Below are 27,901 nucleotides of genomic sequence, written 5' to 3' on the forward strand. Positions count from 1 at the left end.
AGACTCGTGTTGCAGACTCACCACTGCTATGTAAGAGCTATGTCGCCACCTTGTGGAAGCATTCTGAACAACCAATTGAACAGATTGTCCTGAATGTGCCAAGCGTTTCCTGATGATGTAACACCCAATGCATAACACTGGGATCGGGATGGTTACATTGACAATGGGTTACATTCATGGGTTACATTTAGTCCATACATTAACATAATACCACTTGAGGCTTCGAGTTGAAAAAAATGAGTTCATTTATTATTGAAAATTGATAATTTAAACATTAGAGGAAAAAGCATGATCTGTCCAAAAACAAAATGATTTAAACAAAACAAAGCCGCGACTTGACAAACATTATACACATTGTGAACGATTCGGGCCATGAGGCGGCTAAAGAAATGACAAATAATTAACACAAATATCATAATTACTAGTACGGCAAAAGGAACGCTAACCAAGCCGTCGCATTGTGCCATTCAAAGCAAAATGCTAAAATGGTATAAGGCAAAAATTAGTCTGAAACCGACCACCCCAGATATATTCACCTATATTAGTCCTTTTTCTGACAAAAGGCAGGCGACTGCTTTTTTACTTGACAACTGGGTGACCTTTAACCCTTGCAGTGCTGAATGCAGGTCATTGTTTAGTGTTGTTTCTTTTTCCTTTTCACTGTCACAATATTGCAAGTTCCCCTTTTGTGATTTTGTACATACAAACATACTGTCAAAATATATATATATATATATCTGTCCTTAAAAATTACTTCAGTTTACATTGAATTTAAACAGGAAGTTGGAACTTTTGGCTTAGAGGGATAGGAAATACAACACTCGAGTTACATGGATGACTTTTGATGTTTCTCTCAAGAATCGATAACTCGGAATGGGAAACATCCCCAATGCAAAAATCAATAACGCTTCCTAAGCTATCGGGATTCAAGAGGTTCGTATCCACTGAGAAACGACAACAAAAACAAAACCATAGAGTTATTCATGTATATTGGAAGTCTGGATTTTTTTGAGTTGTGCCTTGTTTTCAGCTATGAAAAAAAACTGTTAAAGAGAACAGAACTTGGGAGCGTCGCGAGACCACAGTCCAACATCTGTAGCTATACTACAGACTGGACAAAATGGCTGCCACAAGGGTTTTCTTTCTGAAGTCATGGAAGAAAACAACCATTTATGAAAAAGTCAAAACTTGGGAGACATTAATAAAAAAGGGGGAAGCTCTCTTTTTCATCAGGGTCCACCACCGCCAGGTGGCAGCGGTGAAGGAAGTTGTGCGTTTAGTCGACAGAGAGAAGTGACAGAGGGGCTTAATGATCGGAAGAGTAAGATTCACACTTTTTTGTTTTCAGTGTAATTGTAAGGCTGCACCATCCCACTTGTTGGGCTTTGTAGTACACAAACAATTCTAGTACCCCCTCCCTCCATATGTTACCACCAACCTTCTACAATTCATCCACCCTGTCAGACTCAATTTCAGCATTTGGGATTTGCACAGAAGCACCGTCCACCCATAGAAACAAACACACATCCACCCGCTCCATCCCTTCTACCCTTCAACAGTGACCGAATAGAGACAGAGAGGCTGCTTGGGTCGTCTTGAGTAGACAAGAAAACGGAGACATCTCTTCACCAATTTCTCTCTCTTTCTTTCTCTCTCAAGTAACCAAGCTGACAGTGGCAGGTGTTGAGGGTGGTTGGTGCCACTGTTGAGGCCAGCGTTGAGTATAGACAGAAAGGCCTTTCTTGTTTTCACCAGCATCACAGAGAGAGAGAAAGAGAGAGACATCTATCTCAGCCTACCAAAAACCAAAGAGACAAGATCGCCCCTGGAGGATGGAGAGAGAGACAGACAGAGAGAGAAAGCGTCATTACAAGAGATAAGACCAGTTCTTAGAATTCGGCTGATTTCTCAGCCGTCTGTGGATTCTCGCCGATGTAGCTAGCTGGTGTGTGATAGTTGTCGTGCTGCTCAAGCTAGCTGTCGTGCGGCTCAAGCTAGCCGTCGTGCGGCTCAAGCTAGCCGTCGTGCGGCTAAAGCTAGCCGGCGTGCGGCTAAAGCTAGCCGGCGTGCGGCTAAAGCTAGCCGGCGTGCGGCTAAAGCTAGCCGTCGTGCGGCTAAAGCTAGCCGTCGTGTTGCTAAAGCTAGCCGTCGTGTTGCTAAAGCTAGCCGTCGTGTTGCTAAAGCTAGCCGTCGTGTTGCTAAAGCTAGCCGTCGTGCTGCTAAAGCTAGCTGCTTATGTGACTGGGATCTTGCTGGTGTCTTAGAAGTGTTGGGTGACTCTGTCTTCTCAGGGAGATGTCTCATTGATGTCTCACTGTCCAGATGTCTCACGGATGTCTTGTGGCGGATACCTCAGCAGTAATAAATAGCGAAATCCGATGTATGGAGTAGTAGGAGTCTGTGTTGTTAGATGTGGTATGGAGGTACATGGTGCAGGGACCAGGGTGTAGTAAGTAGTTGTGGTCGGGTGGAACTCTACTCTTCTACTCGTTGGGGATGCTCTGCAGGTAGGAGAGGATGTGCTGGATCTTGACCAGGCGTTCGCGCAGCGTGGTCATGGAAAGCACCGACAGCTGGTAGCGAGGGTCGATGGGCAGCACGGCCAGCAGCCACCAGCAGCAAGCCGGACCGTTGGGTGTCGCCTAAAAGGGAGGAGGAGAGGAAAGGAAAAAAAAAAAAAAATCACTGACCAGAAACATGATATCACTCACCCAAAACAATGGACAGACAATGGCTTGTTGGCAATTTTTTATTTTTTTCCGCTGGGCCACCAACGAAATCAAAAGGCTTTAAGGGGTCACAGCACAAACAAATGTGATTGGATAGGTTTAAACACTATCGTCATGACCTTGCCATCTGAAAGACTAGGTGGAATAATTGGCATATTGGCTACTCCTATCCAATCATTTCAGATCTAGAAGGAACTTGAGAGTAGAGGCTAGCGAGTGAGACGCAGTTCAGTACATGCCTTACATCAGACAGATATAATGGAGACACTTTAGATTTACCAGATGTAGTAACTCATGTAGAGAGTCGGTATCTTAAATAGGCTGTTCTATAATTGAGCCAAGAATCTCAGGAAATGACTGATGTGGTGAATTACCTTGCATCTTAAGCAGCTCGAACCTAATCTGCCACTTATTGGATGTTGCTGTGTCAGAGTTACATGTTGTTTATTATAAAACTGGGTGGTTCGAGCCCTGAATGCTGATTGGCTGAAAGCCGTGATATATCAGACCATATACCACGGGTATGACAAAACATTTCTTAATAGAAACAGGCGCGCAGCGGAAATGTCATCTAATCTAGACTATGGTTTATCCCTAGACACTCATGATTAATCCTAGTATCTCCATATATAGCCAGGGTCCAGCCACACATTATCCCAATTATATAACTGTACCATTCCAAATGTTCCATGAAAAATGCTAAGCCTCCATTGGATATTGCGCGTCCAATTGTATATCTGTGTGTGTCTGTGACGTAAGTGTAGAGGATAAGGGGTTGACACCTTCCTCCAGAGGATTAGTTAAGAATTACCCACAATGATCTATTCTAGATCAGTGAAGAAACCATAGAAATAGATTGTTTCTGCGGGAGCAACACTCCACACCATTCTCTAACGCAGCGTTAACGGAGATACTTCCTGTTTGTAAACCTGGGTCGTATTAATTTAAGAACCAAATGGAAGAAAGCCTGAAACAGGGAGGGACTAACTGAACTTGTCCAATAAGAAACAATCATTTTCATACTCTGTTGCAAAACATTTTGCTATAGTGAGCCCTAATGAATGATCCTGAAAAAGGAGAGGGGGGGAAAAAACACTAAATGATGGGATGCGATTTGTGTCTTAGCTCCCTGTATGTCAGTTTAAACCTGGACACACACACACACACACACACATACACACACACACAAACCGTATATTGTGTGTCTTAGCTCTTACCTGGATGTCGGGCTCTCTCTCGGGCATGGCGCCGAAGTGCTGAAGGATCTGGTTGCGGAAGCGGTTCTTGAGGTTCTGGAACCAGGTGCGCGCTTGTTCGTAAACGGCGTCGTGGAGCTGCTGCAGCTGTGTCAACTCCTCGTCGTCGCTCACCTGTCAATCAATCAACTCATTTTAACCATGCAAAGAGGGGCGTTAGGTTTGAAAGCATAGATTGCAGTGTAGGGATTCACCAAAACACCACACTACCATAATCCATTAACAGATAGATGGCCTCAACAATTTCTGTTTTTACAGGAGGCCTTCTAAATCAAAGGGTGAATAATGAAATGAAAAGTGGATTATTCAAATTAAAATATTAGGCTAATTCAAGCTGTGCTAAACGTGTAAGCGGGTGTGAGTGGGAGTTATTATCAAGGTATTCACACGTATGTAAAACGGATTTCAATATCATTTCGTCTCTATTTGTGTTTTTTATTTTATAATAGAGGATTATTTTGTGATCCTTTCTTTACAAATCAAAATATAACCAAATATATGCCCATAAAAGACAAAGAACAGAAACTCGCCATTAAAAATAGAAATATCCGAACCAGTATTTTCAGATAAGAGAACATGGGTTCTTACCCTGGTATCCTCCAGGTACTTGATGTCGGCGATGCAGTACCCGTCCTTCATCCCGCGGGTCAGCACCCGGAACCTCTTCCCTCCGATGGTGTCCACCACGGAACGCCCGTCTGGGAGGAAGTGGACGCTCCGGATGATCAGCATGCAGCCGTACTCCACAAATCTGAAAACGGGAATATTCTGAATTTTACTTTGTTGTAATCGTATAGTCATTTTGAGGTGATTTGCCAATGGTCTATATAGCTAAATTAAAGTTGCATATATAATTACACTTAGCAGGCACTTTTGTACAAAGCGACTTAATCATGCCTGCATACATTTTACGTAAGGGTGGTCCCATGAATCGAGCCAACTATCCTGGCATTGCAAGCGCCACGCTCTACCAACAGAGCTAAAGAGGAGAACAAATATATTGCATATGGTCACTGCATAGTCAAATCAGACAGCAATTCATAGTATTGTGAAAAAAGTATTGGCTCATCGTAAGCAGTCGATTGCAGTGATTTGTCAATGGCCTATTTTGTTCAAGTGAACTTACACAGGGCCGTTGCATAGTCAAGTGAAACATCAGCATTCAACTCATTTGAGAGAAGGTACAGTAGCCTAAGGCATCTTGAAACACTTAAATATAAGCATATAGATATGCTTAAATCTCATTAAATGTTTTGAATTGTCTTTTTCCATCAGGAGGATGCTTCTAAGTTGCATTTGATTTTATATTCAGTCAAAATCCTATTAGCTAGTATTTTCATAATTCCGCAGGCCCCGCCCCCTCCCTCGCCTTTATACTGTTCTCCAGAGTGAGGTGACAGAAGGTGATGCATTAGTGCGCAGCAGAATGGTGTGTGTGCGCGCGCATTTGAGTGAGTGTTTACGTGCCAATGTGTGCGCACGCTTGCCTACGTCAGCAGGTGCTTGCATCGGGCGCAATTGCGCCACTGTTCCTACCCTTTCTGAGCGTCGTTGATGCACATCCCAAACTGGCGCGTGCCGGTCTCCATGCAGCGGCGGATCATGAGGCGGTAGCGCGGTTCGAAGACGTGCAGGGGGCAAGGCACGGTCGGGTAGGCCATGGTGCACACAAAGATGGGGACATTCTTCATCAGGCTGCGGAGAGAGAGAGAGAGAGAGAGAGAGAGAGAGAGAGAGAGAGAGAGAGAGAGAGAGAGAGAGAGAGAGAGAGAGAGAGAGAGAGAGAGAGAGAGATGATGCTGAGACACTCGAGCATCTCTCACAAGTTAAAGGGATTCAAAGGTGACGTGCATTCCAAAGACGAAGTAAAAATCTATATCAATAGAATTCTATCTAACAGTCAGTGCGAACATTAGGTGAGCCTGTCTGCTGTGTGTGTTTTGCATGATCTCTGCTGTATTCATTAAAAAAAAAAAAGTAAAGTAGGACAACCAGGGAGAAAGAGAGAAAAGGGTACAGAGAGAAGGCTGAAGCCATAGCAATACAATTACCAGAATGGAACATTCTAGGTTAATTCTATGTTAGGAGCACAACTCACTCTGCGAGCTCTTGGGTCTCCTCCAGGTGAGTCTTCTGCCGTTCCGACTGCTCCTCAGACAGGTACTGCTTTATCACTCGGTCCAGCACACTGGTGACTGTGTACTTCCTGGCTGCCAGGTACTGGGGAGGGGGGGAGAAGGAAGGAAGGAATGAAAGAAGATTAAGGTTAAGATTTATTTTTGAGGACATGGCCTTTAAGAAGAGGTCTTCCCCAAGTTAATTGTCTTAGATACTGTCCCAAATGGCACCATGTTCCCTATTTTGTGCACTACTTTTGACCAGGGCCACTCAAAAGTAGTGCACTATATAGGGAATAGGATGCCATTTGAGATGTAACCCTTAGCGAAACTAAGGACACCCTTCCAGTTCTAAGAAAAGCAGGCGCTGAGTCGTGGTTGGTGGTGGTCTCCTCTTACCTCTTTGAGGCTCTCCTTGCAGAGGGGGCACTGGGGTGTGTGGTCCAGACAGCGCTCCAGGCAGTTTTTACAGAAGGTGTGACCGCACGGCGTGGTCACCGGTTCGTAGAACAATCTAATGCAGAGGGAACACTCCAGGTCGTTGGGGTCCAGTAGGTCCCTGGGTACGACTCTGTGAGCTCGCGCTGAGGCTCCCTGGCTCGACGCACCACAGGCCCCTACAGAGGAAGCCACAGGATGACGTCAAGCGCTTCACACACCCAAGTACGCATACAAACACAGACACAGCAAAGGTACCTGGCAATGGCTAATGGGACCGTTGCTAATTGATACTGTGGCGGTTCCGATTTATAATCCAATTTAAAACAATATAAAGAGCCAGCACTCAAGCTAAACCAGGGTTCCCCAACAGGCGGCCAGCAGGCTGAATTTGGCCCGTGGGTGGTTTTATTTCGCCCCCAAAGTTATCTGATCATATACAAATGGAAGCAAGGTTTGAAATAATTATGTTTCAGTCAAACATTATATCTGTTCGGGCTTCTTGAGGTCAATGTGCAGTCTACAAATTATTAGCAATTATGATCCAGCCCCTAGACCATCCGCTAAAGGAAAAAACGAGTTGATGATCCCTGAGCTTAACTATTCCCTTTCTAATTACGACATACTAGCAGCGATCATGATTCCCACCTCCTTGTTTCTTATGCTTGCTCCCGTGTCTGTAGACGACGTGGGGTCCGCACTCGGAGGCCGACAGCTTCCTCTTCAGCAGCACGCCTTTCTCCTGATCCCCCAGCTGGGGTGCAGAGCAGACACGTTTAAGACCCTCATCCAAGCTGCCCAGACCCGGCCCGTGGGCTCGCATCGAGTGAGCGCGGCTGAGGCCCGAACACTCCTGGCTCCCGGAGCGACCCGGCTTCTGGACGGAAAGAGAGGAGGGGGAAGAGGAGTGTGAGTGAGAGAGAGAGTGAGTGAGTGAGTGAGTGAGTGAGTGAGTGAGTGAGTGAGTGAGTGAGTGAGTGAGTGAGTGAGTGAGTGAGTGAGTGAGTGAGTGAGTGAGAGAGAGAGAATTAAAAAGTTAAAAGGAGTGTTAGACATTGTTGATGCATTTTAAATGAACAAACACCAAACAAATATCAAAACATAATTGACTTTGGAAACTTTTAAGGCCACCGTAGTGATTCAGGACTGTATCAAACACACAGTCCAGTTAGCGTACCTCGTGTTGTGCGACGGGGCTGGGGTGTGCCAAGGAAGTGCGAGCCTGGACTTGGTGCAGGGCAGGGTGTTTGGCTTTGGCCTGATGCTGTTGGGCTCTGGCCTGGGCGTCCGCTACCACAATTTTACTTCGCAGGTGAGGCGACGTGCTCTGCGCCGTCTCCCTCAGGCCCACCTTCACGTTCTCGCCGGCCGGAGACAGCAGGTCGCACAGCATCTGTGGTACACATTGCGTTAGCCATCGGAGCAGTGCAACTGGATAGAAAAATCGGCCAAAAATGAAGGAATAGGAGCCTAGATCACAAGGATCTTATAACACGATATCGTGACAGATTCACATGAACAGTGTATAAAGAAAATCCCCAAAATAGTGGATTAGAAGCCAAGTTCAAGAAGAAGGTAATAATACAATAATAATAATATAACAAAGACAACATCCTGACAGATTCACACTAACACTACACAGTACAGAGCAGGGGACATAAGACGTGAGGCAAGGGTCATTCTCTTTCTAGGAATGCCCTCTCCATTCAGATAGAGATGTAGTTAGGGGCTAAGTTTAAGGTCTTGAAGCAGTAGGGGGGTGGGGGGGGGGAAGCTAGGCTATGCCAAGCATGTGTCCCCCGACTAGACCGCAATGCAGTAAAGTGGCTGGCCAAGACTGGGACCACTGGCACCAACGTGGGTTTAGGCGTAGAAAAACGTACTTGTCCAGACAATGTGGAAATGTGCCTTTGTCTTCACAATAACATGATTGACATCAAAAACAAACAAAAAAAAGGTTCAATCTGCAGTCAGGTTCACTTGTAGAAAATACAACATGTGTTGGTTGTTGCACCCTCTCTGTCGCTCTACTTCCACCCAATCCCCCTCGTCCTATATATCAACGTTATTCTCCTCCTCTTCTGCGTTTCACCTTCAGTCCATGACATGTTATTAGATGCTGACGAACCCCCAGGCCCCGTTCCAATCGCTTTAAATCTATCTGATCCTCATCCATTCCCCCCCGTTACTCCCAGACACACAAAACGGCCCATTTTTGTCTCTGCTAACCTGGGGCCCATCCAGGATCACAAGATGGGGAATTTGTGTTTACATCAGCATTTAAAAGGAGATGTATTAAGCCCAATTGTTTTAGCACCATATGATATAGGCTACTCGCTGTATTAGAGCTAAAGAAACCAGAAACGCACCTTTGCTTAGGCACACACATCACACAGACAATCCCATATAGCTCTTTTCAATCAAACATTACCCTTCTTGAGCAGAAAGAGAAGCCATTTGCCTTCAACAACTCAACCAAACAAAGCTCTTCCTAAAGGGAGAAACAACAGGAACGCAGATCCACACGTCAACAACACGATCAAAGTAGCACAGCGCTACTTTCTCACTCCACCAGAGTAGCACCCTGACATTTCACATAGCCTCGGAAACCCTGTCAGCGATTGAGGTCGGACAACGGTCCACAGTGTCTCTGACTTATGTAACAGTACTTTAGTCTCAGTCCCAAATTACACCCTATTCCCTACATAGCGCACGACGTAGGTCTCTGGTCAAAAGTAATGTCCGATGTAGGGAATAGGGTGCCATTTGGGATGAAGCCTTTGTCTAATGCGGTTTATGTCATTACAGGAGGGGAGAGTCACAAGGGCTGACTCACTTGAAAGTAAACTTATGTCATTTGATTACAGAAATTGCATGAAACACAGCCTTCGGTCAAAGCTTCAACATGGAGTCTAAGTCGGAATGTGGTGTTGAGGGAGGAAGGAAAATATTTGTAACGCTTTATTTTAACTGAGACACTATGTTAATTAGTGAATACAGCATAATTAATTACTACCCAAGACTTAATTGTTCGTCATGGGGCTTCAATTGTAACAAATAACGTAAAGTCCCAACTGTTACCAAGTACTTTTATAGCACATACCAAATAGATGCAAGTGGTAATAGGAAAATAAAGTGTAACCAAAAAGAGTGGCAAAGCGATGGATAGGCCTAACTATGACCATTCCAACTCTTTTTCAACAGGGTGTCAACAAAAACAAGAAACACGCTTTACTGCGCTCTGAACTTCAACTAAGTCTGACAGGTGATTCATCATGGAAGCAAAACTCACAGTGCATCATAGTCACTACATTTTCCGTCACCTGCGAAAACAGACGCTTTTCTCTATAAATAATGTGATTTTGCTATTAAGGCCGCTGTCAGCCCGATTTGTTCCATCTCTCATGCAAGCGCCTAAGGGCTTGATTCCATTAGGCCGATGCTAAGGATAATAACCTAGCTAGCCGACGCTAGGCTATCAGCAAAGTGAAGGCACACAGTGTTCCTTTTCATGGATGGTAAGCAAATCTGTACTGGGAAACGCATGGCTTAAGTAAGACAAAGGGGGTACTCAGAGAGCAACTGGCTTCTTATGAAACGGACTATGGCGCTAAGGGGTCTAGACTTCAAACGCTCCCAGAGATAAAAAAATATATATATATTTATGCTAGTTTATAACCTTAGGCACTGCCATTAGTGATAGGGGGGGGGTCTATCATTGATACACAGAGGTTTGGCTCAACAGAGCAACCTCTTCACAAAATAAAAGAAAGACATTGAGAAGAGACAATATCTCCCTTCACTCATGGCAAGTCCAAAGGCTTCCAGGAAGAGCAAGGGGACTTAAGCATCATTGCCAAAGCAAATAGCTCAACAACAACAACAACATCACTCTCCCTCCAACTCCTTCTCTCACCGTTTCCACCTCTCGTTTTGCCAGGGTGAAGTCCTCATCCAGGGCCAGACAGTGGAGGAAAACCTGCAGCGAGTCGTCCACCTGGCCCATGTCCTGGAGCACCTTGGCCTTCCAGTAGAAACCCTGGGAGAGAGAGAGGGACGGGGACGGATTATAAAGAGTGTAAGACTTCCAGTGGAGACTCTGGGAGATCGGTTACGTCGCTGCATTTCAACTGGACAATACTGTAAATGAACAACAGCCAGAGGGTGAACCGCTAGAGAGAATGGTAGAGAGACGAGAGAGGGTATTTGGTATTTTACTAGGATCCCCATTAACTTCTTATGGCTGGATGGCAGTATTGAGTAGCTTGGATGAATAAGGTGCCCAGAGTAAACTGCCTGCTACTCAGGCCCAGAAGCTAAGATATGCATATTATTAGTAGATTTGGATAGAAATTACTCTGAAGTTTCTAAAACTGTTTGGATGATGTCTGTGAGTATAACAGAACTCATATGGCAGGCAAAAACCTGAGAAACAATCCAACCAGGAAGTGGGAAATCTGAGGTTTGTAGTTTTTCAAGTCTTGGCCTATCCAATATACAGTGTCTGTGGCGTCATATTGCACTTCCTACGGCTTCCACTAGATGTCAACAGTCTTTAGAACCCTGTTTGAGGCTTCTACTGTGAAGTGGGGGAGAATAAGAGCTGATTGAGTGAGGGGTGTGCCAGCAGGGCATGAGCTTCAGTAATGCGCGCGCCCGCGAGAGGTAGCTGAGTTCCATTGAATTTCTAAAGACAAAAGGAATTCTCCGGTTGCAACCTTACTGAAGATTTATGATAAAAACATCCTAAAGATTGATTCTATACATCGTTTGACATGTTTCTACGAACTGTAATGGAATTTTTGGATTTGGATTTGTGAACAAAAACAAAAAGGAGGTATTTGGACATAAAGGATGGACTTTATCGAACAAAACAAACATTTATTGTGGAACTGGGATTCCTGGGAGTGCATTCTGATGAAGATCAAAGGTAAGTGAATATTTATAATGCTATTTCTGACTTCTGTTGACTCCAACATGGCGGATATATGTATGGCTTGTTTTTGTGTCTGAGCGCCGTACTCAGATTATTGCATGGTGTGCTTTTTCGGTAAAGCTTTTTTGAAATCTGACACAGCGGTTGCATTAAGGAGAAGTTTATCTAAAGTTCCATGTATAACACTTGTATTTTCATCAACATTTACGATGAGTATTTCTGTAAATTGATGTGGCTCTCTGCAAAATCACTGGATGTTTTGGAAGCAAAACATTACTGAACGTGACTAGTTGCTGACCTAACAATCGTTTGGTGTGCTTTCGCTGTAAAGCCTTTTTGAAATCGGACACTGTGGTGGGATTAACAACAAGTTCATCTTTAAAATGGTGTAAAATACTTGTATGTTTGAGGAATTTTTTATGATGAGATTTCTGTTGTTTGAATTTGTCGCCCTGCACTTTCACTGGCTGTTGTCATATCAATCCTGTTAACGGGATTCCAGCCATAAGAAGTTAACTGTTGCAAAAGCAGCAGCTACTCTTCCTTGGGTCCACATAAAACATAATACAGAACATTATAGACAAGAACAGCTTAAGGACAGAACTAGATCAATTAAAAAATCAATTTTAAAAAAAGGCACATTACCAATACATACACACAAACAATCCAGGTCAAATAGGGGAGAGGCTTTGTGTCCCGTGAGGTGTTGCTTTATCAGTTTTTTTAAACCAGGTTTGCTGTTCATTTGAGCAATATGAGATGGAACGGAGTTCCATGCAATAATGTGGTTCTATATAATACTGTACAGTTTCTTGAATTTGTTCTGGTGGTATGTCTGGTGGGGTAAGTGTGTGTGTCAGAGCTGTGTGTAAGTTGACTATGCAAACAATTAGGGATTTTTAACATATTCATTTTTCTTATAAAAATAAGAAGTGATGCAGTCAGTCTCTCCTCAACTCTTAGCCAAGAGAGACTGGCATGCAAAGTATTTATATCTGCCCTCTGATGACAATGAAGAGCCAGACGTGCCGCTTTGTTCTGGGCCAGCTGCAGCTTAACTAGGTCTTTCCTTGCAGCACTCGACCACACGACTGGACATTAATCAAGATAAGATAAAACTAGAGCCTGCAGCATCTCTTTATTACGGACAGACCTCTCCCCATCTTTACAACCATTGAATCTATATGTTTTGACCATGACAGTTCACAATCTAAGGTAACACCAAGTAACTTAGTCTCCTCAACTTGTTCAACAGCCACACCATTCATTACCAGATTCAGCTGAGGTCTAGAATTTAGGGAATGATTTGTACCAAATACAATGCTCTTACTTTTAGAGATGTTCAGGTCTAGTTTATTACTGGCCACCCATTCCAAAACAGACTGCAACTCTTTGTTAAAGGTTTCAGTGACTTCGTTAGCTGTGGTTGCTGTTGCGTATATGGTTGAATCATCAGCATACATTGACACACAGGTTTTGTTTAATGTCAGTGGCAGGTCATTGGTAAAAATAGAAAAGAGTAGAGGGCCTAGAGAGCTGCCCTACGGTACACCACACTTTACATATTTGACATTAGAGAAGCTTCCATTAAAGAAAACCCTTTGAGTTCTATTAGATAGATAGCTCTGAATCCATGATATGGCAGATGTTGAAAAGCCATAAAATAGCCAGTTTGGTCAATAATATCAAAGGCCGCACTGAAATCTAACAGTACAGCTCCCACAATCTTCTTATTATCAATTTATTTCAACCTGTCATCAGTCATTTGTGTCAGTGTTGACATGTTGAGTGCCCTTCTCTATAAGCATGCTGAAAGTCTGTTGTTAATTTGTTTACAGAGAAAAACATTGTATTTGCGTTGTGCTGCTACCATGTTGTGTTGCTGTCATGTTGCTACCATGTTGTTGTCATGTTGTGTTGCTATCATGCTGTGTTGTCATGGCTTGCTGCCATGCTATGTTGTCATCTTAGGTCTCTCTTTATGTAGTGTGGTCTCTCGTCGTGATACGTGTTTTGTCCTATATTTTTATTTTATTTATTTTTTATCCCAGCCCCCATCCCCACAGGAGGCCTTTTGTTAGGCAATCATTGTAAATAAGAATTTGTTCTTAACTGACTTGCCTAGTTAAATAAAGGTTAAATAAATTAATAAATTTAATTAATTAATAAGTAAAGAGCTGACAGCAAGCTGATAGGCCTGCTGTTAGAACCAGTAAAGGCCGCTTTACCACCCTTGGGTAGCAGAATTACTCCAGGCCTGAGGACAAATATTTTCCTCTAGGCTCATATTAAAGATATGACAGATAGGAGTGGCTATAGAGTCAGCTACCATCCTCAGTAGCTTCACATCTAAGTTGTCAATGGCAGGAGGTTTGTCATTATTGATCGATAACAATCATTTTCCCACCTCTCCCACACTAACTTTACAAAATTCGAACTTACAATGCTTTTCTTTCATTATTTTGTTTTTTATGCATGAATACGATGGCTCACTGTTCATCGTTGGCATTTCCTGCCTAAGTGTGCCCACTTTACCAACGAAGTAATCATTAAAATAAGTGGCAACATCAAATGGTTTTGTTATGAATAAGCCATCTGATTCAATAAAAGATGGAGTTGAATTTGTCTTTCTGCCCATAATTTAATTTAAAGTACTCCAAAGTTTTTTTCCCATCACTCTTTATATCATTGATCTTGGCTTCATAATACAGTTTCTTGTTTTTGTTGAGTTAAGTCACATAATTTCTCAATTTGCAGTAAGTCAGATGTTTGGCCAGACTTATTAGCCACTCCTTTTGCTCCATCTCTTTCAACCACTACAGTTTTTTAATTCCTCATCAATCCATGGAGCCTTAACAGTTCTAACAGTCGGGTTTCTTAACAGGTGCACGTTTATCAATAATTGGAAGAAGCAATTTCATAAATCCATCAAGTGCCGTGTCTGGATGCTCCTTATTAATCACATCAGACCTACAAATATTTTTTACATCATCCACATAAGAGTCACAGCAAAATCTTTTGTATGATCTCTTATACACTATTTTAGGCCCAGCTTTTTGAACTTTGGCTTTCCTGGATATAGCCACTATATTGTGATCACTGCATCCAATGGGTACGGATACAGTTTTAGTACAAAGTTCTACAGTATTAGTAAAGCCGTGATCGATACATGTGGATGATCTTGTCCCTCTAGTGTTTGTAAACACCCTGGTAGGTTGATTAATAACCTGAACCAGATTACAGGCACTGGTTACAGTGAGAAGCTTCCTCTTGAATGGACAGCTTGATGAAAACCAGTCAATATTCAGATCCCCAAGAAAGTAGACCTCTCTGCTTACATCACATACACTATCAAGCATTTCACACATATTATTTAGATACTGACTGTTAGAACTTGGTGGCCTACAGCAAGAAAAGGCTTTTGATGTGCCAAGTGAACCTGCAAGCCACAACACTTCAATAACACTTGACATAAGATCTTCTCTAAGCATTACAGGGATATGGCTCTGAATATATAGAGCAACACCTCCCCCATAAGCGTCTCTTCTATAGATGTTATATCCTTGTATTGCTACTGCTGTATCATCAAATGAAGTATCTAACTGAGTCTCAGAAATGGCTAATATAGGAATGTTGTCTGATGTTAGCAAGTTATTGATTTCATGAACCTTATTTCTAAGTCCACATATATTAATATGGGCTATTTTCATCCCTTTCCTGGGTAGCTTATCAGAGATAGACATAATATGGAAAAGAATTTGCAAACAAAGCAAGAGAATAAATATATACATTCAGCACTCCATTAATCAATTGATGTGTGTGTGTGTGTGTGTGTGTGTGTGTGTGTGTGTGTGTGTGTGTGTGTGTGTGTGTGTTGCTGAGGGGTTGAAGCTGCAAACCCATAGGCTTGGCTCTCTCATCCCTTCCAGGCTTCTGGGAGATGTAAGCAATGTCGTCACATGCTCTGGCAGCTTTCATGGCTGGGATAAGTTCTTTCCTTTTCTGGCGCACAGCTTCAGGATAGTTCTCATTGAGGAAGATATGCGTTCCTCTCAAGTTCTTGGCTCTTCCCAGAACAGCTACCTTGTCCTTGAACCTCAGGAACTTGGCCACTATCGGGCTTGTCACCAGGGCCGGTGGTGGGTTTTCCAGTCCTGTGGGGGCGCTCCACCTCAATCTTCCGGTGGGCCATCTTCAATTTCTCAGAGAACCTTTCCCTCACTTTGTCTTCAGATTCCATCCAGGTCTCATTTGGGGATTCTTCAATTCCGTCCACAACTATGTTGTTCTGCCTTGATTGTCCCTCATAGATTTCTCCGCCATTGTTATCATGGATTCACACACAGAACTGATGTCCCCTCTCAATGACTTACAGATTGCGGTCATCTTGCCGTTCTCCTGTTTCAACTGATCGAGCTGACCCTGAGAGAACTGCAAACTGTTCTTCAGGTCCTGGACCTCTCTGGTCAGGTCGTCCATTATTTTATTAGTTGAATCGACCAGTATTTAGACAAAACACTTGAAGCTATTTTCTTGTTTTTGTAACAACTGCTTGTAGAACTATTTGTGTTTGTTTAAAAGACCCTTCACCTGTGATAGAGAGACACCACTGTCCTCAACGGTATTCAAGCTGGCTTTGGTCTTTGTCATGGTAGCTAATAACGTAGATTACGCTGTTAATCCTCACAGTTCCAGACAGGGCAGGTCAGAGGGAAGATTGAACACAACAAGCAGCAGGGATCTAGACAGCCACAAACCCGGGACAATCCGCGGTCCCAGGCACAATGGCTAACTGCGACGCGGGCTGTGTTCAAGCCCTCAAGAAACCCCACTAGCTTGAAAGGCAGGTACGCCAAATAGCTCCTCAGACCCGGCCTTGGTCGGCAGGATCACTGGACAGAGAGTAGCAGTCCCAGCAACTGATGCCAAATGCGTCGCGGGATCCAAAGTAAAAAGTTAGTTAGCTACTAAGAAACTTTCCAATACACTTTAAAAACAACAAACCATTCAAAACAACAAACCAAGCTCTCCCTCGTTCAACAGGAAGTGTTCATCAGGAGAAGGGGCCCTAGTTAGAACACAATGCAGGTAGCCTGACAACAACAGCCAACAAGACCTGGATAACTCAACATCAATTCAGTTGCCAGGCTTCACTGAATAGGATTAACATACAATGCAAAAATTCCTAACCCCTTGGGGTACTGAACCAGTTCGTCTTCTCTCTAAGAGAGGCATGACTCCTGCTGAGTAGCCTAGTTTGCTAAACTACACATTACCAACTAAATCAGCAGTTATGGAAATACAAATTTAAACAAAAGATGTACCCTATGTGGCATCTAGCTCGGGCCTTTATGTTTATCCCCAACTATATATTTCCACCTCTTCAACTAACCTCTCACCATTAAGAATAACAGGGGAGGTTAGCATGTCTTGGGGGTATGATCTTTGACCCTCTGCAACTTTCTCACTCATCATTTCAAAAAGCATTTTTCTATGAATGGCCATGCTTTCCACCTGGCTACCCCTACCCCGGTCAACAGCTCTGCACCCCCCACAGCAACTTTCCCAAGCTTCACCCATTTCTCCTTCACCCAAATCCAGATAGCTGATGTTCTGAAAGAGCTGCAAAATCTGGACCCCTACAAATCAGCTGGGCTAGACAATCTGGACCCTCTCTTTCTAAAATTTTCCGCCGCAATTGTTGCAACCCCTATTACTAGCCTGTTCAACCATTCTTTCATATCGTCTGAGATCCCTAAAGATTGGAAAGCTGCCACGGTCATCCCCCTCTTCAAAGGGGGAGACACTCTCGACCCAAACTGCTACAGACCTATATCTATCCTACCCTGCCTTTCTAAAGTCTTCGAAAGCCAAGTTAACAAACAGATCACCGACCATTTTGAATCCCACCGTTATGCAATCTTGTTTCTGAGCTGGTCATGGATGCACCTCAGCCACGCTCAAGGTCCTAAACGATATCATAACCGCCATCGATAAAAGACAGGACTGTGCAGCCGTCTTCATCGACCTGGCCAAGGCTTTCAACTCTGTCAATCACCGCATTCTTATCGGCAGACTCAACAGCCTTGGTTTCTCAAATGACTGCCTCGCCTGTTTCACCAACTACTTCTCAGATAGAGTTCAGTATGTCAAATCATAGGGCCTGTTGTCCGGACCTCTGGCATTCTCTATGGGGGTGCCACAGGGTTCAATTCTTGGGCCGACTCTTTTCTCTGTATACATCAATGATGTCGCTCTTGCTGCTGGTGAGTCTCTGATCCACCTCTACGCAGACGACACCATTCTGTATACTTCTGGCCCTTCTTTGGACACTGTGTTAACTACCCTCCAGACGAGCTTCAATGCCATACAACTCTCCTTCCGTGGCCTCCAACTGCTCTTAAATACAAGTAAACCTAAATGCATGCTCTTCAACCGATCGCTGGCTGCACCTGCCCGCCCGTCCAGCATCACTACTCTGGACGGTTCTGACTTAGAATATGTGGACAACTACAAATACCTAGGTGTCTGGCTAGACTGTAAACTCTCCTTCCAGACTCACATCAAACATCTCCAATCCAAAGTTAAATCTAGAATTGGCTTCCTATTTAACAACAAAGCATCTTTCACTCATGCTGCCAAACATACCCTCGTAAAACTGACCATCCTACCGATCCTCGACTTTGGCGATGTCATTTACAAAATAGCCTCCAACACCCTACTCAATAAATTGGATGCAGTCTATCACAGTGCCATCCGTTTTGTCACCAAAGCTCCATATACTACCCACCACTGCGACCTGTATGCTCTCGTTGGCTGGCCCTCGCTTCATATTCATCGCCAAACCCACTGGCTCCAGGTCATCTATAAGTCTTTGCTAGGTAAAGCCCCACCTTATCTCAGCTCACTGGTCACCATAGCAGCACCCACCCGTAGCAAAATAAATAAACATTTGTATTCACAATTCATTCAGGGTTATCCATAATCATGGTAGAATCCACATTTATGTAGAAGTATTTAGAAACATATTATATTTTTATTTACAGTAAAAGTCCTTCCAAAATGACACAATACATTATTTACCATTAATTTCTAATGGGCACAAACAAATCTGAAACACAACCAAAACAAACTGCAAATACATCCAACAAGTTTGTAGAGTCACAACTTGATGTAGTCATTGCGTGCTAGGAATATGGGATCAAATACTAAACTTTTGACTACTTTATTTATAAGACTATTTATTTGAGAAAAAAAAAGTTATCTTTTCTCTGAGCAATTGTATTAGTATAAAATATCATTTACCAATTTTTTTGAGCATACAATATAGCTAAGTATTTTAATTATTGATTTTATACAGTCATTATTGCTCATCTTTTTCAAGGGTGTCAATCATTTCAGACCCCACTGTATATTTCCACAGTATGAGGATGGAATAATACTGGGAAATGATGAAAATTATGATATTGCCCTTTGAGAGTAAGCGATGTTTGAAAAGACCACCTGAAATTTCAGCCTTGGTGGGACCAAAAGTGTGACCAAATGTGTAACAAACAAATACACAACTCCCAAATGAGAGGCTCTGAACCCTCCATCAAAACAGTTATGTAAAGGGAAAACAAATCAACATTTGATAACAGAAAAATATTATACAGTAATATTATATTAGAATTTATCAAGACTTAAAAATCGAACTAGAGGACATAGTGAACAATGATGTTAATAGCGCTAAGACGCCCTAAAATATATCCTACCGGTTCTTATTCAGGATGGCCCTGCTAACACATTTAGACTTACTAAAACCTGACTGAGCCTCTAATCAGCCTCCACTTTCCCTCCATGACGCATCACACGGTGTCGTAAAGCGTGGAGGATATTACCGGAGCTATAGGCTTCTAATTCACTGTTTAAAAGTGCCACAGGGTGCCTGGTAAGTACTAAGGATAATGATAGTGCTGGGGAGCAGTGAATAAAGTGAATAAAGTAGGCCTCAGCAAACTTAAAACCTCCCATAACATTTGTTTAAATTTCGTAAATATTTTTTTTTCTCCTCTACTTGTGCCTACTGAACTCAACACACAGTTTGCCCCATTGGTCCAGTAACCTACCTCTGCAGAGTGGGCGGAGCTAAGACAGAGTTCAGCGTCCTCCAGGGCCAATCGGTACTGCTGGAGCCCGGTGTAGGCCTTGACCCGTGACCACCGCACTGCCTCATCCCCAGGATCTGGGGGAAAAAGGAGGGAAGGATAAAGGAGGAGAGCAGAGACAAATTATTTGATTAAAAAAATTTAAAAGACACATTTCAGACAAATTTCCAAATATTTTAGGATCTGTCACCGAAGATGACCATAACTCTAGGGCGAAATATTCGTGTTATGAGAAAAGCATACATTCAACATAATAGCAAAAGAGATTCCATGTCAAACACATGACATGAAGACCCATAGACATTAAAACCAGTAGATAGTGATAGCACTTTATTTTATTTATTTATTTCACCTTTATTTAACCAGGTAGGCAAGTTGAGAACAAGTTCTCATTTACAATTGTGACCTGGCCAAGATAAAGCAAGCAGTTTAACACATACAACAACACAGATTACACATGGAGTAAAACAAACATACAGTCAATAATATAGTACAAAAATAAGTCTATATACAAAGTGAGCCAATGAGGTGAGATAAGGGAGGTAAAGGCAAAAAAGGCCATGGTGGCAAAGTAAATACAATATAGCAAGTAAAACACTGGAATGGTAGATTTGCAGTGGAAGAAAGTGCAAAGTAGAAATAGAAATAATGGGGTGCAAAGGAGAAAAATAAATAAATAAAATAAATACAGTAGGGGAAGAGGTAGTTGTTTGGGCTAAATTATAGATGGGCTATGTACAGGTGCAGTAATCTGTGAGCTGCTCTGACAGCTGGTGCTTAAAGCTAGTGAGGGAGATAAGTGTTTCCAGTTTTAGAGATTTTTGTAGTTCGTTCCAGTCATTGGCAGCAGAGAACTGGAAGGAGAGGCGGCCGAAGGAGAAATTGGCTTTGGGGGTGACCAGAGAGATATACCTGCTGCACTTACAATGCATTCAGAAAGTATTCAGACCCTTTCATTTTTTCCACATGTTGTTACGTTACAGCCTTATTCTAAAATGGATTATTTGTTCCACCCCCATCAATCTACAAAGTACCCCATAATGACAAAGCAAAAACAGGTTAAGACATTTTTGTCATTTATAAAATAAAATGAAAAGGGGAAATATGACATTTACATAAGTATTCAGACCCTTTACACAGTACTTTGTTGAAGCACCTTTGGCAGTGATTACAGCCTCGAGTCTTCTTGGGTATGACACTACAAGCTTGGCACACCGTTATGTGGGGAGTTTCTCCCATTCTTGTCTGCAGAGCCTCTCAAGCTCTGTCAGGTTGGATGGAGTGCGTCGCTGCACAACTATTTTCTGGTCTCTTCAGAGATGGTCGATCGGGTTCAAGTCCGGGCTCTGGCTGGGCCACTCAAGGGCATTGAGACTTGTCCCGAAGCCATTCCTGCGTTGTCTTGGCTGTGTGCTTAGGGTCGTTGTTGTGTTGGAAGGTGAACCTTCGCCCCAGTCTGAGGTCCTGAGCGCACTGGAGCAGGTTTTCATCAAGGATCTCTCTTGTACTTTTCTCCATTCATCTTTGCCTCGATCCTGACTAGTCTCCTAGTCCCTGCCGCTGAAAAACATCACCACAGCATGATGCTGCCACCACCACACTTCTCCGTAGGGATGGTATTGGCCAGGTGTGCAGTGCCTGGTTTTCTCCAGACGTGACGCTTGGCATTCAGGCCAAAGATTCCATCAGACCAGAGAACCTTGTTTCTCACGGTCTGAGAGTCAGTTTGGCAAACTCCAAGCAGACTATCGTGTATTTTACTGAGGAGTGGCTTCCGTCTGGCCATTCAACCATAAAGGCCATAAAGGTGGAGTGCTGCAGAGATGGTTGTCCTTCTAGAAGGTTCTCCAATCTCCACAGAGGAACTCTGGAGCTCTGTCAGAGTGACCATTGGGTTCTTGGTCACCTCCCTGACCAAGGCACTTCTCCCACGATTGCTCAGTTTGGCCGGGCTGCCAGCTCTAGGAAGAGTCTTTCTTGGTGGTTCCAAACTTCTTCCATTTAAGAATGATGGAGGCCACAGTGTTCTTGGGGACCTTCAATGCTGAAATGTTTTGGTACCCTTCCCCAGATCTGTCCCTTGACACAATCCTGTCTCGCACCTCTACAGACAATTCCTTTGACCTCATGGCTTGGTTTTTGCTCTGACATGCACTGTCAACTGTGGGACCTTATATAGAAAGGTCTGTGCTTTTCCAAATCACGTGAGCTCAATTTCGAGTCTCAAAGCAAAGGGTCTAAATAGTTACGTAAATAAGGTCTCTGTTTTTTAATTTTCAATAAATTAACAAAAATTACTAAAAACATGTATTCGCTTTGTCATTATAGGGTATTGTGTGTAGATTGAATCCATTTTAGAATAAGGCTGTAACGTAACACAATGTGCAAAAAGTGAAGGCGTCTGAATACTTTCCGAATTAACTGTACATCATCCACATATTCGTACGGAAAACTCATGATGGCGCATGAAGCTGGAAATATTTGAATTTGAAGCGCCCCATATTGCTGAATGGAGCTGAATGGCACCAAAAAATGTCTTAGGATCATGGTCAAAGTGGCCGTGACTAGCAAAGGATGATGGTCGTTGTAGTCGTCTTCATCCTACCTGAGAGTCAACCCAACGATGCTAGATGACATCGGCGTCAATACCGGATACCACGTGAATACCACGTGCAATGAGAGTGCATCAGGGTGCGATCACTATGTAACTAAATATCTCGATTGGTAGCAAACTTAAAGAATTTACCGAGGGGATCGAACTAGATCATAATAAACACATTTTAGAGCCCAAAATAGGCATCTAAATTTTTTTTAAAAGAGTCGGTTCTAGCGATCTTAATGTCCATAGGCTTTCTAGTGCAGACCAGTTAGGCACCACTAGGTTGCTACGCAGTAGCCGACCAGCAGAGCTCGTGACTTCACACTCCAGACTGCACACTGGGGGCCTGTGAAGACCGTGACAATCCTGTCAAAGAGTAGTCCTAGCCTATAGAAGTTAATGATCCAAGGCATGAAATTGGTCCGGAAGGTCTTAAATCAGTCCGGAATTGGCGGCAGAGAGAAGCATCCTGCAATTCTATAAATGAGAGAAACTTGTGAAAGCCAATTTCCTGCAATTCTATGCATTTTGCAATGGCTATTTCTGTGTTCTTATGCTCAAACATGATTTTTTTTTTTTTTAAATCAACAGGGACCGCAATCAGGGCCCCTGGGCATATACCCTAAGTATCTTATCAGAAATCCAGCCATGCCAAAAATACTCCTAAACTCAACGTTTTGGAAATTTTCGATTAAACCTGGCTGTCGTAGCATTTATTTGGTGATTTCTATTTCTCAAAGATGACATTATAAAACAAGTATGTAGGTCAATTATATGTTCTACATACTTTGTGTGGGTTTAGTCATTTAAGTTTACACTGAAAGCGTTTTTACACCCCGAAGATTTTTTTCTAAAAAAAAGATTTTTTTAATATACTGTATATAAATAATTTTACTTTTTGTTGTTGTGTGGCAGCTAAATGAATAGAGGGAAAACACTGTAGACCAGGTTAAGCTTCCCAGCTTTCAAATGAGGTCATAGACTAGGCCTATTTGGTCTTCTATGATGAATGTTCAAAATCATGTGCGTCGCTGGCAAGATAAGAGACACACTGTGGCATCTTGTTTGCGGTCCAAGATGGGCCTCTGTGATTCTGAGCCTGCGGCTAGAGGTGACATGTCTACAAAACGCACAAGGGTTGCATCTCCATCGTTCAAAGTGGCTTCCTCTCCCGGTCTCCTTTCCTTCACCCACACTGTCTCCTGTCTAGCATGAACCCCTGGATAGGAGACACTGTCTGGTTTGCTTTAACCTAACATGCCTTTGTAGATCAGTACAGATGAAGGACAAGGTCAAGAACACTAAGCCCCTTTAGACTATTGAGACGCACCCCGGTGGGTTTTCCGTTGTGTGGGGGAAAAGACAGACAACGACTGTGTGATTCACTTCACTAGAAGGGGGATTACTCCATATTAGCTTATGTGCTTCAGGCTTGGCTAGCTCACCAAGTCTCAGACAGATACAGTAATGTCATAGCGGTGGCACCTCTAGTCTGGTTCTTGCCGCTCTGTTGGCGGTGACCGACTGTGCCACCAGCGTTGGCACTGCAACTGTGTCACACGCCTGCGCCCCAAAACCAAAGTCACCTCAGCGAAGTCCTTAGCTGACCCAAAATGCCACACTGGCTATGGGCTCTTACATTTGCTACCGTTTCTCACAGTTGCCAACATTTCCACATTAAACACTGTTGAAAGATAAGGGCATAACTTTCCACCTCTAGACCAAACAATGTTTTTGTTGCACTCATTTAGTCTCAAATCAAAGAAAGTAGCTTTAGGCTACACTTATATGCAATAAGTGCTCATATTTTTATTATTGGGCAATATATAATTTGTAACCCCTTTATTAATAAGTGAGATCAGTTCAGCGTCAAGAGAGAGGGGAGCCTGTGCAGTTTGATGAGTTATCTTCAGTGACAGAGGGGCAAGGGTCTTGGAGGTGACCTTATAATATGGCCGAGGCTATGAATACGGAGTTTTCGCACCCCGCCCCTCTGGAAACGTATTTCTCAAATCTAAAGATGCGAATCTTGTTCCGCACGTGTTATTTTACACACACATTCGCGGTTCTCTCTTTACTTACCCTCTTCTGAACCCTCAACCAATTTGATCGACATGATGACGTGGGCTATGTCTCTGCCTAATATATCTGGACAGCTGCGATTTGAACAAACTTTCCAAAAATATATATGAAAGCTACATTACAACCTTCCTCATTCTGTTGTAATGGATATTAGCGTAGCACAAGCAAGATACAGTCTACACATTGCATTGGGGGAAAACAATTAGCGTTATGTGTGATGATGTCATCTTTATAGTTATGCTGCCATATAGCCAGCAGTCTACTTCCTGTTTAGCCAATGTGTGTAATACTGCCTGTCTGTGTCTTGCTTGTTTGATATGCTGTGCAGGCTCTAGCTTCTGTTGTGCTTATGTTTACAATAGTATGTAGTGTTTTTTTGTTGTTTTTTTTGTTTTTTACAGTCAAAGAACTATGTTTAATCAAACTATTTTGTGTACAAGCGGCAGCGGAGTCACAGAGTGACTGAGCAGTAGCTGAAAGGAGGTAGGCTAGCCGATCTTGAATGAGCAGAAATCTTCGGATTTTTTAGCAACAGCATGTCGGGTTGTAGAAAATCCAGACCTCTGTTATAATATTACATCACAGCATGAACAACTTCAGGTTGACTCAGATATCTGGAATCTTTATGTCATACCTCCGCACCCCCTTATTAAATGTATAAACATACACCAGTTTAGCATGGCTTACAACGGATGACTTTATTACTCTTTAGCGTTTACTTTTACTTTTTTCATATATACAAATAAATGTCTTCTGAAGAAACAGCGTCGGCGTAATTTGGTCTAATTGTGAGGTCAACAACATGACAAGAGATTGTTAGACACATTTTCTTTCTCAACGTTCTTGCTCTTATCATTTCAATAAGTACTTACATGACACGCTAGGGCTACATTTAGCATGTTATTGTGCAAAGCATACTACTCGATGTAATAACCATGCATCTACAGTACATAGGTGCCATTAGAGTTCCTGAGTAGGCCTTCACATTACGGAGAGCATTGCCTTGGTGAGTATTTGTAACTGTTGACCTGATCGATTTCACACTTATTTTCCAGGAATAAATTGCTTTCCGAGAAGCTGAACCATCAAACAAGGCCAATGGCTGTCAAGGTGAGATTTTGAGGTCGGTTTCGGTTCGATTGTTACAAAAATAATCACGTTTTTTCATTTTGGTGCATTAAATGCACTGTTGGTTGAACGCTGTAACAACACAGAATAAAAATTAAAAGTCCCATTATGTTAGTGACTGCCCATTACTGGTTATCACTTATTAACCATAATTTACTCACATTACTTTAATAAAATATTTAAGTTGTTGTGTGTATTGAATTTGTTTTATTTGATGACTTTATTATTTCATTCCAAGTCTTCATTTCATTCATACCTCGCAAAGCAACTGGTCTCTATCCCTCTCCATAGCGCATTCTTCTGTCTTCTCTCGTGTCTGCCCCCACACTAACCTAACATAGCAGGCCTAAAAGGCTGCGTTTACACAGGCAGCCCAATTCTGATATTTTTTCCACTAATTGGTCTTTTGACCAATCACATCAGATCTTTTCACATCGAGAGCTTTTTCAGAGCTGCTCTGATTGGTCAAAATAACAATTAGCGAAAGAAAATATCAGAATTGGGCTGGCTGTGTTAGTGCAGCTGAAGAAACAATGGCTGGACAAGTAGGCGAGCAATGGATTATGGTAATTTGTTGTTAATTATGATGTTTTCTGCAATAAACTATGTAAAATATTGGCCTGATGTAAACTACAACTCCCTACTAGGCCTACATCGCACAGTTTGGTCTTGATGTGATTTCTCTAAAGAAACAGCACTGAGCTCACAGAAGAAAATAAAAGAAAATATGGAATTCAGATAATTTAACAGATGTCAGTCAATTAGTTGTTTAAAAAACGAAAAATAGGCAAAATGTTGGTTAACCGCTCAGTATTACCCATAGGAGACAGAATGACAACTTTCAGTAATCTCTTTGGTATTTATTTTGTAAGTATCACTAATTGTATGTCTGGTGTCATTAAAACCTAACACAGCCTACAGCAATGACTATAGACTTCAGTGCTGTCACTTTTTATTGCCTTCGCAATATTTGCATTGGCACTCTCTGCATTTTGACTTCTTCGTCTTATGTACCAGTAGAGACTTGGCAACACACAGGTATACACCCGTTTGTTACGTAAAAATGCCATCACGTTAATAACTGCACCGCCATGCCTTGATTGGGCAGCACATTTTGCCTTTTTAAGTGTCTTTTTCGGACTTTGAGAGGGGACCAAACGTTATAACATTACTGTTTGGCAAACCCATCCCCCGCTACTTAGTTACAAAACGTTCCACTGTGTCACGACCTGCCTTATGAAACTCGCTGCTTGTGCGCATGCCCAACTTAAGAAATGTCGTAACAGGGCGGCACGAGGGTTACATCAGTGGCACAAAGGCTGCGTTCACGCAGGCAGTTCAATTCTGATGTTTTCCACTAATTGGTCGTTTGACCAACCACATCAGATATTTTTCAGATCTAATGGTCAAAAGATAAATTGGTGAAAAAAAGATCAGAATTGGGCTGCCTGTAAACGCTGCCAAAAAAGCTAGTCAAACACATGACAAGCGGGTACCTTCAATATTGGTCAGTGGAACTCCCCTTCCCTACTCTTTGATAATAAATACCAGAAACAGTAACAGGGAATGACTAAAATAACACTTGGTGTTCATGCTTTGACAGAGTTCCTAAATGTCTCATCATAGCACACAAAACAAGGATGGGAAGTGGTATCCACAAAAGCCTTTCCTCCCCCCACTCACCAGATTCAATCATATCTGTCGCTAGTGATACGGCCTCCTCGAAATGTTTCCTTCTAGACAGGTCTTCAATTTCACTAATAGCTCTGGACCTTTTCAGCTCCTCGGGAAACCACTTTTCCAAAAGTCCGAATAGAATCACATTTGTTTTAGGCTCCGTCGGCCTGCCTCCAACATCGCTACACAGCTTGCATTTGGAGAGCAGCTGATGTTGTAAACATCTTTTACAGTACGAATGTCCACAGCCGATAGTCACGGGCTCGCCTAGAAATCTATGACAATTCGGGCAGTCAAAAACATCCTCCTCTCCGGCGTTATCCAAAATATGTAGCGTTCGTTCCGAAGGCGGCTCATCCTTTCCCAGCTTTCTCTTGAAGTTGCGCAGAATACAATCCACTAAAGTGCTCATCTGCTCCGGCCCTACAGAACCATATCTCAAGGCCATCGAGTAAACATCGATGGCTTCTTTGAGACGGTTTTCTGATGCCAGTGCATCAGCTTTTTGTAAAATAAGTGTGTGGTGGTCTACATTATCCTGCTCCTCGTCCCAGTCGTATTCTGGTTCGATGAAGAATCCTCTTCTTTCTTCGACGTCGTCCTCTCTGTCGGGGTGTTGGACCGACATTGTAGGCTAGACGATCGGCATACAATGTATGCCGGTTTTTATAAATGTATTTAAAAAATGTGTTTAGCCATAGCTGTAGCCAACAATGTGTCTCTAGTTTATGTGCCAGTAGCGACTTGGCAACATACAGGTGTACACCCGTTTGTTACGTAAAAATGCGATCA

At 42.8% G+C, this 27,901-nt stretch overlaps 1 protein-coding gene across 2 annotated transcripts; it reads right to left on the reverse strand.

The window, feature by feature from the left end:
* Positions 1-227: 227 nt before the first annotated feature.
* LOC106602692 (LON peptidase N-terminal domain and RING finger protein 1) lies at positions 228-27,901 on the reverse strand. Of its 2 annotated transcripts, none has more exons than XM_014195477.2 (11): positions 27,116-27,901; positions 19,585-19,700; positions 10,457-10,579; positions 7,718-7,933; positions 7,189-7,414; positions 6,502-6,719; positions 6,084-6,205; positions 5,522-5,680; positions 4,574-4,736; positions 3,947-4,099; positions 228-2,642 (listed from the first exon to the last, which is right to left on the reverse strand). In XM_014195477.2, the coding sequence occupies exons 1-11, from the start codon at positions 27,735-27,737 to the stop codon at positions 2,484-2,486; spliced, it is 2,277 nt and encodes a 758-aa protein (XP_014050952.2). In that variant the 5' UTR covers positions 27,738-27,901; the 3' UTR covers positions 228-2,483. The 2 variants fall into 2 exon arrangements, with proteins under 2 accessions (XP_014050952.2, XP_014050951.2); XM_014195476.2 differs by having other exon boundaries at positions 7,189-7,417.

This window comes from Salmo salar, chromosome ssa04, assembly GCF_905237065.1.
Source record: "Salmo salar chromosome ssa04, Ssal_v3.1, whole genome shotgun sequence".
NCBI classification, from domain to species: domain Eukaryota; kingdom Metazoa; phylum Chordata; class Actinopteri; order Salmoniformes; family Salmonidae; genus Salmo; species Salmo salar.